Source organism: Platalea leucorodia, assembly GCF_965183815.1.
Source record: "Platalea leucorodia genome assembly, chromosome: 1".
NCBI lineage: Eukaryota > Metazoa > Chordata > Aves > Pelecaniformes > Threskiornithidae > Platalea > Platalea leucorodia.
In genome coordinates, this window is record NC_138823.1 from 106,304,956 (window position 1) to 106,318,855 (window position 13,900).

The window sequence follows — 13,900 nt, forward strand, 5'->3', positions numbered from 1 at the left end:
AACTTGGCAGTGGACCAGGCTTTCAGATATGGATACTTAAGTAGGATATCTAGATCCCACACTTCACTTATTATATTTTCCTTGTGCGGCTTAAATGCCTTTTTTTATATAGCCGGGTGCTCACTTTAAGTGGTTCATGCAGGACTGGGAATCCTGGTAAATTACTCATTTAGTCAGGTTGAGTTCTTGGTTCTCCTCTCATGTATATGCATTTCGTTCCAATTTAGATAATCTACATTTATCAGATAATAATGCAGGGTGTATAAAATACTTCAGGCTGTTAGTTTCTTTCCTTGTGAAGTTGTTCTTCTTAATAAGTGATATACCTAGGCTTGTTGTCTTGGTTATGAACACAGTTATGCTGATGCTGAATAAGATAGTACTCATGTCCACAGCTTTTCAGGCTTTTTAATCCACTGGCATTCCACATACCAGCAATCTTGAGGTAACGGGGTGAGACACTGAATGCCACAAAACCTAGGTGCCAGTTTTATGGTGCCAAAATGTTTCACAGAGATGCTAGTGTGCAGACATCATCCCTTCTGCCATGGTGTTCAGTTTTGACAGGGCTGTGTGATTCATTAGCACATGTAGTAATTGGGAAGGCCAGACAGCTCACAGTCGTCGGTTGCTTATACAAAGTGGTTCTAGTCATTTTAGGAGAATCTTAAATTTCAGAGATTTTATTTTTAACAGGGACCATACTGTAGCAAAAACATGGTTACTACTGCTGAAGCTTCAGATCAGATTTACTGAGTTTCTCCCATAAAAATGGGATGTTTCCATATACAGACTCACAAACATATACAGACTCCTGTGTGTAAGCTTTCCTCTCCTGGACATGAACATTTCACTCTTAAGTTTGCTGCCTCTGTTCCAAGGAAATTTTGTGTTGGGCCATCGTGAGCCAAACCCTGTGAGAAGTCCCACAAAGACTATCGTTGTTCCCAGTAGATCTCTCTATCAATCAGGCTTCTAATGAGTACAGATGCCATTCTTCAGTGTAGTAGAGATCTATACTTCTAAGTATTTTTTAAAAGCTCTGTTTGCAACAAAGCCACTTTCATTCATCTACGTGACAGGTTAGGGGAGGGAGAAATTCCTCTAGCAAAATTTTTCTTCCTTTCATCTGATTTACTTGTCTAAAACATTCCTACAGCCTTCCTTAACACTTACCAGTTAACGCTAACTATTCAGAGAAACATGAAACTTCTTAAAATCACTTCTTAGTGTTCACTATGAACAGATTAAGGTTGGGATTTGAGTAGTAATTAATTAAATGTCTTAGCCAGCAATGGAATCATTTGAGAGTTCAAAGACAGCCATTTAACTTCTACATTTATCAGAAAAAGATGCTTTTAAATTTACTTAAAAGCCATCTCAGAATCCTGAAGTAGTTTAAGTCCAAGCTTTGTACTGATATGTAACTGCAGTATGAAAAGGAACAGTCTCTAAGAAATGTGAATTGTTCAGCATTTGAAAAAATAAAACAAAACCAAACCCCAACAAACTCCTGAATATTGTAAAGCTGTTGTATCTGATCCAAAGTCCGATGGAAAGAAGCACCTGAGTGCTCCAGTTTGCATACTTAATAGGTAAAGAGCAAACAAATCGTAAGCAACCAAAACTCCATCCTCTGCTGAAAGCTGTTTTCATATTTATATCCAATGGTGCTAATTCTTAACACCATTAAAAATCCATTGAGGAATTATAGTTGCACATTTCCCAATTTGTGTGTAGAGATACTGTACAGATGTTTAAAAAAACCCAAAACTTTCTAAAAAAGCTTTCTTTGTTTCAAATGGAAACATAAAGAGGGGAGATGGAACAGTTCTTGAGCTTTATAATCCACTTACGTGGCTGTAGGTTTGTTGTTTGTATTTAACTTTCTGTTGTGTTTTTTTTTCCAAATGAAATAGCATAATTTTAAGTAGAGATGCTACTGGTAAGCTGAACTCACGTCTCTTTTTCAGAATGGAAGCTGTACGGTTCACAGTTGGGAGACCCTCAAATGGTTTGTGGTTGCTCAGCATTCCGGGCAACATGCAGAATAAATTTGATAATTTTGTATTAGTGGAAGAAGTACTGGGCAGGGTTATCTCTGAACCTTACAGAGTGCACATGTGCAAGACCCTCGGTCAGTAGTCCACTGGCAGTCTGTCCGTCTTCTTGTCTATACTCCTGTTGCTATGCTTGGCTGGCATTGTGCGATGGTACAGGGAGGACTAATGAAGGGAAATGCACAAAGGTTTTCCATTGCTTCCATGGCTGTACTTGAGAATTTGACAGATTTTGTACTTAACATTTCTGTATGGCGAACCAAATCTGCATGCTAGAACGCTTCATCTGGTGTGAGGTATTTATGGCTGACTAGCGTGTATGAAGGATTTACAGCACTGTGCGTAGTTTTGGGTAACAGAAAAGTCAATCAGAAAAGCTTCTTAATGGTTCAAGTATACTAGTCCTGTATTTAATTAACTGCATTCTAGTTCAGACCTGTAACCTCCTCAAGTCCATTTTGTGTCAGGGTCTTCAACTATTCAAAACAAAGCAGTTTTGTATCATATTATTTTCTAGTTTTCAAACTCAAAACTAAGCACACAGAAAAGAAAAAAAAAATCACCTAATAGTTACTCTTAGTGTTTTTTTTTTTAATTTATTTTTGTAATTTTTTGTGGTAACTGTATTAAATAAATCCACATGAACTGCCAAGTGTGCTTCATTGTCCTAGCAGTAGTGAGAGCGTATGACAAATCACAGCATGAAAGAGGTTGAGAAACTGTCAGTTGGCTGTATTTTCCTTAGATACGGTATTTTTTTCATAAATGTTCTTTTTAAATATCTGTACACAGACATTCAACCTCATGCACAGCAGCTCTTTTCACCATGGGATTTACACATCATAAACTTCAGCAAACTTCTGACAGTTTGCCCACAGAGAAATTCTATGGCAAGGGGAATTGCTTTCTTTTTTCCCTAGCCTGATGACTTGTAATAGTACCTAGTCCTTAAAAAGTAAAAAGTTGTCCTTTAATTATTAGCTAAAATCTATTAAACCTATTGCATAACCTCCAGTGTTTAAGTATTTTAACTGATGGAAACTTGGCAGTGTGTCCCATAATGAAGCCTTTTTCCAACCAGACCACTTTTCTTGCCATTATAAACCGATGTATTCATTGCCATCACGGGTACAATTTCTGAATAATGCTTTTTCTAAAATTGTATTGCCTAGAAAAGCTCCCTAGTTTGGAAGCTTCATGGTCACAATGCTATTTTAAGTATACTTTGAAAATGTGTGGTAGAGTTGATGTTGAAATGCATTGGGCTCTCCATGGCTCTCTTGATTCTGGAACTGCCACAGATGTAGACTAAGCTCTTGGTTACCTTTGACAAAAATCTGCCTGTTCCTAAATTGCAATGGTCTAATATTCTTATTATCTAATTCGCAAACTATGAGTAGGAAAAGTTACTCAGAAACTTCTGCTTAATATAAATGTTTTGGTAAATGAGCATTAAATCCTTTGAAAGTAGAACCACTCACTTTATTTTCTTGGCTTGGTGTACAGTAGAAATACTTACTCCTGAAGTTTTTCATAAGAAACAGAATTAATTGTGTTCATTTTCAGCACTGGGTAAGAGCCCAGTAGCCATACTCTACCTCAGGTTGGTCTACCCTGTGTGATGTGTGTGGGAGTTGGACAAACACGTCCATTGAAGGATCTTAAGAATGTGCCTCCCATGGCTTCGTTTCTTCTCCTTGATGTATAATGTCAAGGAGAGCTTTAAAAAGCCCTGACAGGCAGAGGTAGGAAAAAGTGGTTTGGATAAAATAAGCTGGATTCAAATAAACTCTTGAGCTTTTAAAATGTTCCAGAGGGAAATCACTGTATTCAATGTTCTGTGGTTTTATCCATTGGCAGTGTTGGTAGTACTGAAATAACATGGAAGAGATTATTCTCACAGTAGTATTTTTAACTCAAATGCATTTTTTACTTCCTGATTGTATATAAAAATCTGCTAAAGTTTGTGGCTTTTTTCTGGGAAGCAAAACCAGATTTTTTCAACAACTTTAATTACCCATTTTGTATGTATTTCATATTTGTTATTATTGAGTATGTATTTTATGTGATTCCTGTTAGCAGTAAAGCATAATATCTAAAATATTACATATGTGTTAAAACATGTAGAGGTTTGTACACAGGAGACAATTCTAAGGCTGAGATTTTAGTCTCTAACTTGTGATTATCTTGACTTTCTGCTATATGTTTTGCATTCTTTTTTTGTTGATTATTGAAAAAAATTAAGATGAGTTGGTGGCTGCAACATGAAAGAAAATCAGTATATCAGATTAAAAAATACAGGATGTGTGCCTCACGATAGCAAGAAGCAGCAGGGTTCATGGATGCCAGTAACAGTTCTGGGCTCAAAAGCAATATAGTCACTTCAGTGAAGCCCGCCACTTGAGTTCATTAGCCCTGTAAGAAGGTAAAACTTGGCTCACCCAGTTCTTCTGTGCATAGCTGATGTCAGTGAAGCGTGCTAAGTTGCGCTTATGCAACTGGAAGCAGGAATTTGTCTGTTCTCAACACTCAGCCTTTGTAAACTTAGTAGGTGCATTTTCCTGCAAAATTGTTGTATTTTCTAAAGATGTGCTAAACAGAAAGGAAAGTTCTAGCCCATATTTTTTATGAATGGTTATTCATAAACTTTAGTTGAGTGAGTACCTCAGAGATCAGAAATAAAGTTGGGTTCTTCCCATCATTGATGAGGAATTCTGAATTTTAAGGGATTATGGCCTTCCTTATTAAAATTGAAACGTGAAATGCATACCAGATCCTCCACACACGTAGAAATTTCATAGTCTAACATTTCCTTGTGCATGCCTCTGTGAGGAGGCCTTACATATGTTCCAAGGACTGCAGCTCTGATTGAAAGCCTGTTTTTTCCTTGCACCACCAAGAAAAGAAATAAATTATTCTTCGTCGTGTAGTTAGACCATCAAGTAGAAATGGATGAACTGGTAATTGCATGATACATGTTCAAGGGAAGTATTGCTGGTAGGTTCCTACCATTCTTTCTCTGAATGGAACGCGTGGTAGCTGCCTCTCAAATTTCTAGCACTGTAATAGTGTAATTCTTCAAATTAGCATGAAGAGTTTGTGGAGCCATAAACATGCATTCAAAACAGCATAGAGAACTGTATTTGATCTTGAGCTATGAATGGCATGTTATATTTCCTTCCAGAAAACTGTTATAAATTGAAATGTAAAATGAAAGAAGGTAATGTCATTGTTTGATGCTGTATTTGTAAAGCCAATTTCGTTTTGCAGAAACAATACCATTAGTATTAGAAGTACTTCTGTTGTGTGGTACACCACCAGTCAAAGCCCTTATATAATGCCTTGTCCTTTTCTCTCCCTTTCCTTGTTACTTTATCTCTCCACAGTGCTGCATACCCAAGGTCCCATTGATGGCAGTCTATATGCGAAAGTGAGAAAGAAGAGCTCTTCAGACAGCAGCATCCCTGGTGTTGCTCAGGGGGTTCCCGTGACTGGCAGTCCTGATCACAGCGATCATACCCTGTCTGTCAGCAGTGATTCAGGACACTCAACAGCTTCCGTCAGGACAGACAAGACTGAGGAGCGCCTTGTGCCAGGAGTCAAACGGGGTCTGAGCCCACAAGAGAAGGCAGAACTGGACCAGCTACTGAGTGGCTTTGGTCTGGAGGATTCTGTCAACACCACCAAGGATATGACCGATGCCCGAAGCAAGTACAGTGGGACTCGGCACATAGTGCCAGCTCAAGTTCACGTGAATGGAGACACCAAACTGAAGGACAGGGAGACTGATATTCTGGATGACGAAATGCCTAATCATGACCTTCACAGCGTGGACAGCATTGGGACTTTGTCTTCCTCAGAAGGGCAGCACTCCACCCACCTAGGGAACTTTAGTTGCCACAAGAGCAGTCAGAACTCACTTCTTTCAGATGGCTTTGGAAGTAACACTGGGGAAGAGCATCACAATGCTTTTGTCCCAGACTTGGGAATTGGTGTGGATCCTGTCTATGAGAGATCATTTGGAAGCACTGAGCCAAAGTCAACGCAGCAATTGCAACGGAATCCTTCTGTCTCACCCCAGCCTCAAGCCTACGGCCCAAGTAACTACTCTACTCAGACCTGGGTACGCCAACAGCAGATGGTCACTGCTCACCAATATGGTTTTGCCCCAGAGAATGAAATTAGGATTGGCATTCATAACACTGTGGAGAATTCAGGCAGTGCCCAGAGCCAGTCTCGAGTCCCAAACACCCCGACACGTGGCTGCAGCAGCAGAGATGCTGTGCAGAGGGGGCTAGGAAGTATGCCAGGTGCTGCTGAAGCTGCAGAACATGCCAGTACCGAGAGTTTTAAGTCAAGGCCGGTGCCTCAGAGGAACACAAATGGCCTGGATCTGGGACAGAACATGGGGGACTTGCCAGCTTCTCCAACTTTGGATATTGATCAGTCCATTGAACAACTGAACAGGCTGATCTTGGAGTTAGACCCTACATTTGAACCTATCCCAACCCGTGTTAACACTATCACCAGGAACAGAAATCAAGTAAATGGCTTCACCAGCCTTGATGTAGACATGGAAGGGCTTGTCAGGAGTCCTGGCTTCCATGACAAATTAGAGGTCACAAACAAGAATCCCTCCCGCAATGGTAAGCTGTTGTAATACTTTCTGAATATAATGCTTTTCCTAGCACTTGTGTGTTCTCGATATGGTACAGCAGGACCTCAGGACATGACTTAGAACTTTCAGGATGATTATCAAGGAATTATTTCTGATACCCTCTTTGCATAACCATCCAAGAAATTATGGAATCAAACTGACGTAAGGTAAGTGAGTTTTGCAGGTGCTTGTTTTTTGCTTGAAAAAAGTACTGTTCAGCAAATTCTTACCTGTTATAGATCATCAGTTGGGATTTTTTGCTGCTGTAAGTTTAAGTGGTAAAGGAGCAGAATTCCTATAATTCCTACATTGAGACATTTTTAGAAGGCATCTGTAGTGAAATGGTTTATGATTTATGATTATATGCTTTTTATTATTATGATTTTTTATGATTTCTACTTAAAGTAGGAGAAAAAGCTCCAACAATTTTGTCTTTGAGTTTAGTGTAATGCTGCTAGCATTAAATTTCTATGCAGTATTTTCATAAATCATGTACTCTTTGCCAGTAAAGTATTTTAAAATATACTCTTTCTGAAACGTTTTTCTGTTTAAAAATTCAGAAGTCACAGTGCTTGCCTTGTTATCTCTGGCTCTGATATGATTGCAGAAATCAACTGGTGGAATTAACATGCAACAGTTGCTGACTTTATTGCCTATGTAATGCTACTAGAACTAGTAGCTTTGCAAAAGGATGAGCAGCCTGTCTCTGCTTAAGTCCACTGAAACCTTTCATTAATGCTGTAGCTAAAATTTGTGACAAGCAAGCTCTTGCTGGTCTTGCTGTCATGTTTGAAAATTCTGTGTGCTCTAATTCCTCTGGCAGAACATATCCCCTTCCCTTCCTTCCCTCCCTTCCCTCTTCCTCTTCTCACTTTCCCTACCTGCTTGTGTCTGCTGGACCTGATCCAGTATCAGCCAACGTGCTGGAACATGTGTCCATGGCCTCACTGGACACAAATGAGCTGCTTCAGCTCAATCCCAGTTGGATATGCCAAACCATTTGATGATGACTCTGCCTAACTACTGTGTGGTTTCCATTAATTTCCTGTGTGATCAAGGATGGTGATTCTTGTAGGGAAGGTGAAATCACAATTTTGTGTTTAGGAGGGTAACTGAGAACTAAGGAAGTCCAGAAATCCATGATGAATATATGTGAGCTGCTTCCCTGTTTGTTTTTGATACATGGTATGTGTTTTGTGGCTCTTACAGGATTAAATTAATTAGTTTGTAATTCTCTTGAATCTTTCCAAATAATCAGCTGATGGACAAATTGAAAATTAGATTTTTCCAACAGGAGAGAACTCTTCTCTTTGGTACAGAGTAAAGCTAGTGAAGGGGATAAAAGAGTCGTTTAGAATAAGCCACTGTTTACAATTCTGTGTTTAAAGATATGAATCTGAAAAGAGATGTTTGAATTTTTCTCACAGATTCTGGTTGTCTCCCAAAGGAAGCAGGAGTCACTGTCAATTCCCTTCCATTTGTAAAATCAGGTAAAGCAGGTAGATGTCCTGCCCTAATAAAGACTGGTGAGAACACAAGTCCTTGGGGCATGTTCTGGAAGAGGATTTGTTTTAAAGATAGTGATGAATTTGGAATTAAATATTAATATACAGACAGCATGTAGAATCCTGGGCAATTTTGAGGGGGCAACAGGGCATAGTATGAAAGAGGAAAGAGTTTAGGACTAGTCAGGAAGCTCCTTCACTTTTTGTCATGCCCTTGCCTTTGGGAAGACATTTCTCTCTCCTTCATCAGTCTGAGCAAGGGCAAAGGAGGGTTAATGTTTTTTGCATTTTTTTTTTAAACCTGTCTCAGAAATATTGAACGTCCTTACAGGATGTTTACATCATACAGAGCTTCAAACATAACCTTATCATGCATACTGATTCCTAACCCACTTCCAACTTAAGTCAACAGAAGATCTCTGATGGATTTAATTAGACATAGAGTATATGTCTCTGAAAGCAAGGTGGTGAGAAGTTTGTATGCTGGAAGTGGTATGTAAGTGCTAATTGCTATCAACAGCAACTCTGTTTCTGATACTGAATTTTTTCCCTATACCCTCTCTTTCTGCTCCAAAGCAACACCCACATTCCTACTGAAATCACAGAATCACAGAGTGGTTGAGGTTGGAAAGGACCTCTGAAGATCATCGGGTCCAGCCCCCCTGCTCAGGCAGGGCCACCTAGAGCCAGTTGCCCAGGACTATGTCTAGATGGCTTTTGACTATCACCTATCTACAACCACCTCTCTGGGCAACCTGTGCCAGTGCTCAGTCACCCTCCTAGCAAAAAAGTTGTTTCCTGATGTTCACAGGGAACCTCCTGTGTTTCAGTTGATGCCCATTGCTTCTGGTCCTGTCACCGGGCACCATGGAAGAGAGCCTGGCTCCCTCTTCTTTGCACCCTCCCTTCAGGTGTTTATTTACATTGATGAGATCCCCAACACACTTCCATTTAATCATGAACTTACAGGAGGAGTGTCATCCAGTGTTTTGTGGACAGTTCTGCGCTCTACCAAATCATGAATACTCCTGCATGATGTTTTATTTCAGCATGCTAGGCATACCTTGTCTGGCAAAAAGGCTAATTATTTAAGGAACAGGCAGAGAGTGAATCAACTGGTATTTGGGTCTTTAAGTCTTTTCTTAAATTTTTCTTGGAGGAAGTACTTAACTTCGTTCACACTTTTACTGTCCTGAAGTCAGATTCTGTTGAAGTTCTCACAAAGCCTTTCATTGACATTGGAGACTTAAGGAGAAAGGTGGCAAGTAAAGGGTTACCCTTGCATTTTTAGGGCCCAAAATAAATGAATGAACTGTAGATAGAGTTTAAGCACTGCAGAGAGCCTAAAATGTGTGGAATCCAGGATATAGGATGCAAGACTGGAGGCTTTTGTTGGCTTCTAGTCTTGGCTTACGTCGTTGAGATTTATTGGCCTCATTCTAGTCATATTTATAGTGACTTAAGATATTTATGTTTAGGAAATGTCCTTTAAAAGTTTAACCCTTAAAGTGCTTTCTCTTAATTTTTCACTTCTATTTTTCAGGGCCTTATGCTGCCAGTGTTCTTTAGGTTGGTTAGCATCTTCTAGCTTTAGCAGTCTCTTTGAAACAGGGTGCTAGTATAAAACTGTGTTGGATATTAGCTGAAATCTGTTTGTGGTGCTCCTTATTGAGGGGTTATAGTTCATTTCATCAAAGGCAGCAAAACTGAATGGGTGCTTTTCCTTTCCTCCAGCTCCAAATTTGATGGGGTGTGGGGAGGCATTAATTAGTTTACATTTCTGGGGGTGTAAGCTAAAGCACCATCATTTTCGACAACTGCTACTTCAGAGGATGGCATCTTCTGGTAGAAGAGGCAGAGAGTAGGAATAGTAAGGATTTAGATATTTTAATTTAGTCTGGGCCTTTAGGCAGCTGAGAGCATTTGAGTGCCCTAAAGACCTCTGGTGGTGGTTAATGTAGGTAGTGTCTTGAGGAGTTTCCCTTCCGTAAAGATCACGTGCCTTGCTGTTGAGTGATAAGCAGCAATTTTAGATGTGTGCTGAGTCCCTTGCCTGCCCTTTGAACCCTTTGAGTATATTCATTGTGATTATCAGTTCAATTTTATGTTGTGTCTAATGCAATTGAAATGTAGCAGACTGTTCCCAAGAGAGGTGGCCTTATGCTGCTTCCATGATCCTTGGCTATGCACTACCCCATTCATCTCTGCATCGGATCTGGTAACTCTGCAGTAGTGCGGTTTGTTGGATTAGCTTGTTAATTTAATGGTCTGAAGGTTTTCTTATGGGTTCGTTCTCTGTCAGATCAAAGAGTTAAGCTTGCAGTGTGGACAGGTAATCACTAAATGGCACGTGCAAGAAGAGCGGTGAGGGCATGTGGCTGGAGGTGGGGGGCAAGCAGAACGGCCATTTTAGCAGCCTTTAAACCAGATAGAACAGGTTTATCCCGAAACCGCATACCTGTATCTTTGTGATAGGACCTGACCTGTAGGAACTTCACTGTGAGGAACACAGTTATTCCACTCTGTTACGAAACACCATTAGGAAATTTATGATTTATACTGGGACAGAGCTATGAGAAAGGTAAATTGAGCTCCAGGATGTGAGGATTCACCTGTCATTTTCTGCATGTGCTTCAGCATGCGATACTGGAGTAAGTAACATAAGAATAGCATTTTATTAAACAATTTTTTAAAAGAAATATTCCTTCATATAGCTTTAGCACAATAATAATAATTTTTTTAAGTTTGCCTTTATGTCAAGTGCTAAAATGTTCTATTTCTGACTTTCGCAAGTATCATTGTTTATACTAGTAAGAGGTTGATTTTAAAACTACCCATGGTTTCAAAGGTAAAACAATACATATGTGTAGCATGCTGCTACTTCTGCTTGAGACTAGGAGGTCACCAGCACATACTGATTTTCCAAATGCTGTAGGATTTATTTATTTACATATCTGGACTTGTCCTGCTTCTGTATACAGAATTATTTATGCATAGTGTGCACAAAACAACAAGGGGAAAAAGCAGTTTGGCTGAATGAATGTTAAGAATGAGGAAGACCTGGAATGTTTTTTCCTTTGATACATCATCTGATGGAAAGGGAGCATTCTAGCTGGAAGGACAAATTGAGAATTGGGATGGTCAGATGGAAGCAACAGGGGTATAATTTCATGTCTCATCTGAATCCAGATGATGGTCATAGTTCTGAGCATAAACCACAAATGTTCTGATATGTTTTTTCAAACTCTGCATAGCACTTCAAAGGAGTAAATCCAGAAGCGTAATCCGAACATCACGATATTCTGCTAGGCAGATAACTGAATAGTGGAAAAGTTACCTACTGTTCGCAGAAGCCCCTACCACCTCCCAAGCCTCAGCTGTGTGAGAAAATAGGTAGATAAATTTAAACAGCAAAATTAGTCTATTTTGACTGTGGGTGGGAAAAGGAGCAGCAAGCCTAAAGTTTGAGAAACAAGGAAATACTCTTTATTAGCTCCCTTCCTTTTTCAAACATGCTTGACAGTTCAGTTGGTTTTGAGGACCATAGGTATGCACTACCTATGTGAGGAGAGGAAAGTGGCCTTAGGGTATGCAGTTCTGTCAGATGCTTCAGAGTTTCAGTGTACAAACCCGAGCCCTTAAAAAGTCTGTTGTCTTCATACTCCTGAGTATTAGTGCTTCTGTGCAAGGATTAATAAGTAACAAGAAATATCCTCTGTACTCACTGGGATAAATGGCAAGTGTTAAACCGTTCAAAAAAAATCAGATAAGAACGTAACTCATTGTGCTTGGTTAAAGTCAAAAGTCTATTCCTGCATGTGTGGGAACAAACTAACGTATCATGTCATGGAAAGTTCCTCTTCAGACTTTAACATTGCTTTCCTTCCCCAGTGCACAGCTGGAGCATCAGTTCAGTCTGACTCCATTCCCCTGCACATGCACACACATTGCAGTAAAGCTGAAGCATTCAGCATACTTGCAGTGAAAGATTGTAAATGTGCTATACTAGAAAGAAAAGGAAACCTTATAATATAAGCTAAATAATCCTTTAAAATAACAATAATACGTTGTTGTTCGTTGCCAGTTTGTGGTAACAGAGCACAGGCCTGGATGTGGTTTACCTTACCTTGGAAGTAGACTCGTAGAATTAGGATAAACAGGAGATTCTCCAAGGCAATTAATTAGCTGTTGAAACTACTGCAGCGCAGGAGGTGTAATTGATAGCACAAAGAAATGCTGGCTGCCGTGGATGAGGAAATAGCCATGAATAAAGGATAACCAAAACAGCAGTTGTTCACTGATGAGTAATGATTGGTCTTACACGGTCCCGTTTTAGGGGGAGCTCTACACCCTGTGACTTAAACAGTCCTTGACCTAACAAGTATGTCAAGAGAAAGAATTGGCCTGTGATGGAGGGAGTTGGCAGAGCAGGGCTGAATGGCTCTGAGTGAGGTTGAATGGACAAATGAGGTATTCTGAGTGAGTGGGAGCAAACAGTGCTGGAGATGAATGGGATTGACGTGATGTGTTGTGTGTGTGCCTAACCTGAGGGCTGAATTATGAGAGGATGGTGGGGTTGTCTGGTTTCCTGCACGAGTGTGCAGAAAATGTATGCCTTAAGAAGGCACGTGCATGTTTCCAGTGCCCTGCAAGGATGGAAGAATGAGCTTAAGAATGAAATGTGTGTGTGTCAGCTGGGATGTACGTTATGGTGCATTCTTACCTCTCGTTGCTTGTGTATTTCTGCACGGATTGACAGATAGGCAGCTACCTCTCCTTTCATGCTTCTTCCTAGAGGTTTTTATATGCATGTACACTTAACATAGGTTAACATGGCACAAACTACTGATTGCCCATGTAAGAGAGTTCTGGGTTCTGTCCAATATGATGTCTTGAGTTAAGTGCTCAGTGTTTTTGAGAATAAGAAGCAGCAGACAGTGATCCTTGAATTTCTTTTTGCTAGGGTGTGTCTTTATGAACCATGTAGAACAGTGGCTGATGACCTCTTTACTCCTTTGGTGCTATGTGCATTGCTTATCAGAGGTGAAACAGTGCATTGTATATTAACATTTTGCAATTTTTTGCTGATTTACACAGAGACAACTTTTTGGTAGTAAATGAAGCTGCCATTTACTAGTAACACAGTGCTGTAGTAGTTCTTAATTTTAAATAACAGGAAAGTTTGTAGCCTGAGGAAATTTTGATGCATACATAAGCTTTTCTCTGCAGCCTTATGTTCCCCCTTTACTTCACTCCATATGTATTCTTTCATGCCTTATAACACATGACCTCAGTCTACTGTTAAAGATCATTTGTAAGACTTATTTCCTCGAACCAGCCATCTTTTATCACAAAGCTTATGCTTACTGGGTAGAGAAGGAAAGCTAAAACAATGTTTTGCTTCTACCTAGAAAACTGTAAAAGCAAGAATCTGTTAATAAACGTAGAGAACAGAAAAGTTTTTACCTTTTCAGTAAAACCTACCATTACTGTCAATCATGTCTCATCCCCGCCCCCCACCTTTTCATTCTTAGAATGATACAGTTGGCATCTTTAGAAAAATGTTAGAAGCAGTTGAAGAATTATGTGATCAAACTAAGGCAAAGCACACGCACACGTGCATTCTGCATTTGGGGGCAGCCGGTTTCCATTGCCGTGACCAGGAGATGCATGTCTAT

The 13,900-nt window shown here is 39.9% G+C and overlaps 1 protein-coding gene across 1 annotated transcript in view; it reads left to right on the forward strand.

The window, feature by feature from the left end:
- The window catches only part of TNS3 (tensin 3), a 231,977-nt gene that overhangs the window by 153,519 nt on the left and 64,558 nt on the right, over positions 1-13,900 (forward strand). The window contains 1 exon segment of the mRNA XM_082308287.1: positions 5,447-6,706. Coding sequence (XP_082164413.1) covers positions 5,447-6,706 — 1,260 coding nt within the window.